General features: G+C 34.7%; 1 protein-coding gene across 4 annotated transcripts; it reads right to left on the bottom strand.

Annotated features, from left to right (window-relative positions):
- Positions 1-1,182: 1,182 nt before the first annotated feature.
- On the bottom strand, positions 1,183-4,437 carry LOC130733528 (LOB domain-containing protein 15-like). Of its 4 annotated transcripts, none has more exons than XM_057585751.1 (3): positions 4,069-4,437; positions 2,604-2,854; positions 1,183-2,291 (listed from the first exon to the last, which is right to left on the bottom strand). In XM_057585751.1, exons 2-3 carry the CDS (start codon positions 2,781-2,783, stop codon positions 1,926-1,928), a joined length of 546 nt encoding a protein of 181 aa, XP_057441734.1. In that variant the 5' UTR covers positions 2,784-2,854; positions 4,069-4,437; the 3' UTR covers positions 1,183-1,925. The 4 variants fall into 4 exon arrangements, with proteins under 4 accessions (XP_057441734.1, XP_057441733.1, XP_057441732.1 ...); XM_057585750.1 differs by having other exon boundaries at positions 1,200-2,294; positions 2,604-2,848; positions 4,069-4,433; XM_057585749.1 differs by lacking the exon at positions 4,069-4,437 and adding an exon at positions 3,668-4,042 and having other exon boundaries at positions 1,200-2,294.
- Positions 4,438-4,760: the final 323 nt, after the last annotated feature.

Raw genomic sequence — 4,760 nt, 5'->3', positions numbered from 1 at the left:
CAATAACTGTTGGTAAGCCACGGTACTTGTCATGAGAGTCTACAACCTTAACCTCCATCCTGTTCCGGATTTGAGTACTCAACTGTTAAATAAATTGGTATGATATCTAGTGGGGGCAAATAAATTGTGAAAATATAATTAACATTTTATCAATATTATACTACTAACAAATAAATTTTAAAACCAAGTTGGGGCAAATGTGCCCCATGAATCTAAACATTCACCCAAAAATACATTGAATGTTTTGTCTGCTGGCCCAAAAGAAGAGCATTGAGTGTGGTCTAGTATGATGGGCTATTTTTTATATCTTGAGCCGTTGGTTAAGTGGACTTTCATATTCTTTTGGGCTGGATGTGTGGTGGCTCAAGGGCCAAAATTATTTTGTAGGTTGATGAGAGAAAATATGGTGTGTGGTCTAAGTCAAAAAAACTCAAGTTGATTGGACCACCAATAGTTATAAACCTACAACTGATTGATTTCTGATGTAGAAAATGACTTAAAAGAATACATGCTTTCAGTATATTAACCAAAATTCGTTTAGTTACGTTTTATAACAACACCAGCATTCCTTTTGTCTCCCACAACTTTAGAGCATCTCCGATGCAATTCTTAACCACTGGAGGAGATGAGGTGAAGTTCTTAATTCTTAAAAATAAGAACTAGGTTCTTATATAAGAAGTTTTATTTTTTGAGTTCTTAGCATAAAAAGTTAAAATTTTCCCTCTCATTCATTTAATTTAAGTATTGAATTAACATTTAAATTTAAATAAAAATATATGAAAATAAAAAATATTAATATAATGGTATTGTGGGTCCGGATGAATATTGCTAAGAACTAAGAACTAAGATCTCATGGTTGGAGCAAAATCTGCAAAGAGTTGCTTAAGCACATGTGACAGTACGGGCCCACATGAATATTGCTAAGAACTAAGAACATCTTTATCCCTCACATTCACTAAAGTTTTTATACTTTATTTTATATTATTCTTTACAATTTTTCATAGTGCCACATCATCTAAACCACTTTACTAACATTTTACTCCAACCTAACAACTCTAAAAAAAATCTTCAATGGACCCCACAATCAACATTATACTCAATACTTTTTAACTTTAACAATATAATAATATTATGTTTTTTGTCATTTGTGCATCAATTTCTATGAGACACTACTCTAAGAGTGTCTACAATACCACACCAAAATTAGATAAGGTGGAAGAACCGTTGATCTCCAATGATATGAGACACTAGTAGGAGAGTCTCTTTGGTGTGAGATACTCTCATTAAAAATACTCTAAAAACTAGCATTGAAAATGCTCTTATACATAAACTCAGATGCCTCATTGGCACGGATTAACATGTTTAAATTATCGTGACCATAGTAACCAACTAGAGATTGCACGTGCAAATTTATACCATTACCATTTACCAACAACAATAGTGAATATTCCTCCTCCCAACAACCTTCTATAATAATTAACATGCTTCTTTGATTGGCATTGCATGTCCACTTCATCTGTACTTGAGAATAGGGATGGCATGCAGTGCATCGCAGGATCAAGAAGCAATTTCCAATAAGTGAATTTTCAGCATGAGAAAAGAGTTGAAGAAAACTAACATTTAACCAACCAAACCATATGAACTATCTTAAAAATTTAAGATAAGTCACTCGCTTATTTTTGGTAAAATTTAACTTTTTATTAGAATAATTAAAACAACAAGAATTGAATTCCAAACCACTTAATTACGGAGACTGACTAACTGTCTCAAAAACTTGAGCATTTAGATAAAGACACATGATTTATTTTATATTAGACTTCTAACTAGGAAAAATTTAAGCATGTAAATTAACACAATTCAAAAAAAAGGAAAGCATAATACTCTCCTTTACTTAATTTATTCCTCTGGGCTCTGGATGCCCAATATTAACCAAAATAGGAAATATTCTCACTTGAAATTGTGCTATAATTGGAAGAAGTCGACTGTTGTGTATAAATGGAAGAAGAAGCTGTGGGAAGAGGAGGCATTGGTAGTGTTGGAGGTGGCTGAGCAGCAATTGATATAACCTCTGAGGAAGGAACCAAAACATGAGAGGAGTGTATCATGTTAACTTCCCTGAGTTTGTGCCTAAGTATTTCTGACCTCACAGCATTAAGTTCAGCTATTAAAGACTGAACTTGCTGTTGCAAAGAAGAAATTGCACCCATGCTTCCATAAACTGGGTCTCTTAGCCTTTCATTAGCCTCATAAACTAGACTATTTGCAGCATCAGCTCTTTGACTCTCGGGTACCTCCTAAAACCCATAGCACAAAAATGTTATTTTTGTCAATCCATCAAAGTTAACCTTACTTTGCAATCAAGAGGAATGCATATATGAATATGATAAAATTAATATGCTAGCTAGGAGGATTTATATGATGTATATACACCAGGTCTAGGATCATCATGTGACATGATAATATCATGTGAAACTTTGTGTCTATCTGTCTTTTCATAAATGTTCAAATAGACACAAGATTTCAACCCGACAATGTCATATGAAATTTTCACATGACATATTCCTACGAAGTTTACACATGAGAGGTTCCTAATTGACATATACCATTAGCATTTTGGAGACGTTGCTGGCACCAAAGACTTTGTGGACTGAAGCAAACTTGTGGGGCTCGTGGGGAGAGAAATATGGAGAAAAGGGGCATTCTTGGGCACACCTTCTTCTCAAGAGCTTACAAGCAGCACAAGGGGAAGTGGTATTCAGAGTTCCAGCTTGAGGGCCAAACATGTGTCTTCTTCCCTTTAGAGATGAATTACCTCCTTCCTCTTGAATTTCTCTTCTATCTCATCAATCTGTCCCTACATGTATGGGAATGCAATATAACGTGAACACTAATTAAAATATATAGAATCCTAACATGGGTGGATTAGGTTTGTAGAAATATTGCTAATTTAAAATTTAAAATTTATATTCTAAAGTAACAGAACCGTTAATCAAATACAAAATGAAAAGAAGAGAAGATCACAAAGGTATATATCCTGGTTCCCCTTCACCCATAGAGGATTATATATTTGTGTTTTGTGCCCCATTCTAATTCGGCAATTTTGTCATAATGTGTTTTTTTATAAGCTAAGAAATATATTGAAAAGAAGTACACAATTTTTCCACAATGTATTTTGATATTTTGTACAAGCCCCACGCCAAGACTTCTCTTAAAGAACGCCTATTTACCCAACAAGAAAACACACCGCTTTCTTTTACATAACTCTCACCAAACCCAATATTGAAGAAAGAATCACACTTGATTCAAAGAGAAGAAGAAGAGATTGTCAATGGCCGAAGAAATTCTAACTCCAATACAAAAGAAAGAATCCTTTTCAAATTTACTCTTAAGCACATTATTGCCAGACTTTTAAAACTTAAATAATGAAGGCTAAAATGTTTTCCTAGTTAAAAGAGGTAAATCAGGGTCTTTAAATTAAGGATACAAGGAGAGGATTTTCTGATCTTCGTATATAATTTATCAGACGGTTTTATGATATTTTTTAAGGATAATAAGGATGTTTGAACTTTGTTTCAAAACCAGGTATATCCATCGCCAAGGATGCTCGCACTAAGTAATAAACGGCTAATTACAAAATGTGTTTCACTTTCATAAGTGAGAATCGTACCCTGAACTCATGGTTAATCAAAACTAGGTATCCACCGTCCTGGATGCTCACTCTAAGTAGCAAATGACTAACTAGGAAATGTGTTCGACTCCCACGAGTGAAGATTAAACTCACGACCTCATGGTTAATCAAAACCAGGTATCCACCACCTTGGATGCTCGCACTAAGCAATAACTGGCTAACCACGCAATGTGTTCCACTCCCACGAGTGAGGATCGAACCATCAACCTTATGGTTAATGGAATATGAGTATCCACCAAGTCACACCTCGCGGTTGTGTTTGAACTTTGATATCACCATATATGCATATATTAATTTGTAAACGGACCAAGTTATAGAACATCTATTGTTGTCTCAAAATGATTCAAAATGATTCAAAATAAAGAAGAGAGTTCACTTACCTTTCTTCTGACATTCAGGCATGCTCTCTAATAATGAAGGAGGAACTTAAGGAGCTAGAGAATAGACAGAAGCACTAGACAAATCAAAAGGGTAGAAACTAGAAAGAAAGAAAAATATGGGTAGAAAATTAGTGTCCTTAAAAGGCAAGGTACTCAAGGACAGGCCAGCTACTCCAGCTATGTTTGATTTCAAAGGAAGAGAAAAAATAATGCCATATTGCATAGAGAGAGACTGCAAGGAAGAGTAACAAGGAAAAAGAAAATGATGCTGCTTGAAGTAAACCTCTTTGGTATGCTAGGGTTTCATGAACTATGGTGTTCTAGGAAAGTTGCAGCAGTGTGAGATTTTCATGGAGAATATATTTATGTTGTTTAGATGCCAGGTCTATAACTGCTTGCTTGCTCAAGTGTTAGTTCTTAAATGTGTTTGACTTTCTTAATCAACTTTCTGATTCCATTGCCGCCATGCATGTGTTTCTTGCTTCTTATTGAAGGCATGTCTATATATAAAATTGACAGTACTTTTTATGTTTATACTATCAAGAAACTGATCGTCTTTGTGTGTTAATATCACACATTAATGGGAGAATAGAAAACTTCTCTGTAATGAGCCAAAATGGCGATGTATGTCCAAGGCAGTGTTTGGGTTGTAGTTGGGGATGTGGTCAGTCCAAAAATCTCAAGGAATTTAG

The sequence above is a fragment of the Lotus japonicus genome, chromosome 1 (genome assembly GCF_012489685.1).
Source record: "Lotus japonicus ecotype B-129 chromosome 1, LjGifu_v1.2".
Classification (NCBI taxonomy): domain Eukaryota; kingdom Viridiplantae; phylum Streptophyta; class Magnoliopsida; order Fabales; family Fabaceae; genus Lotus; species Lotus japonicus.
Note: the sequence above shows the minus strand (reverse complement) of the source record. Positions and strands in the feature narration are given on the sequence as shown.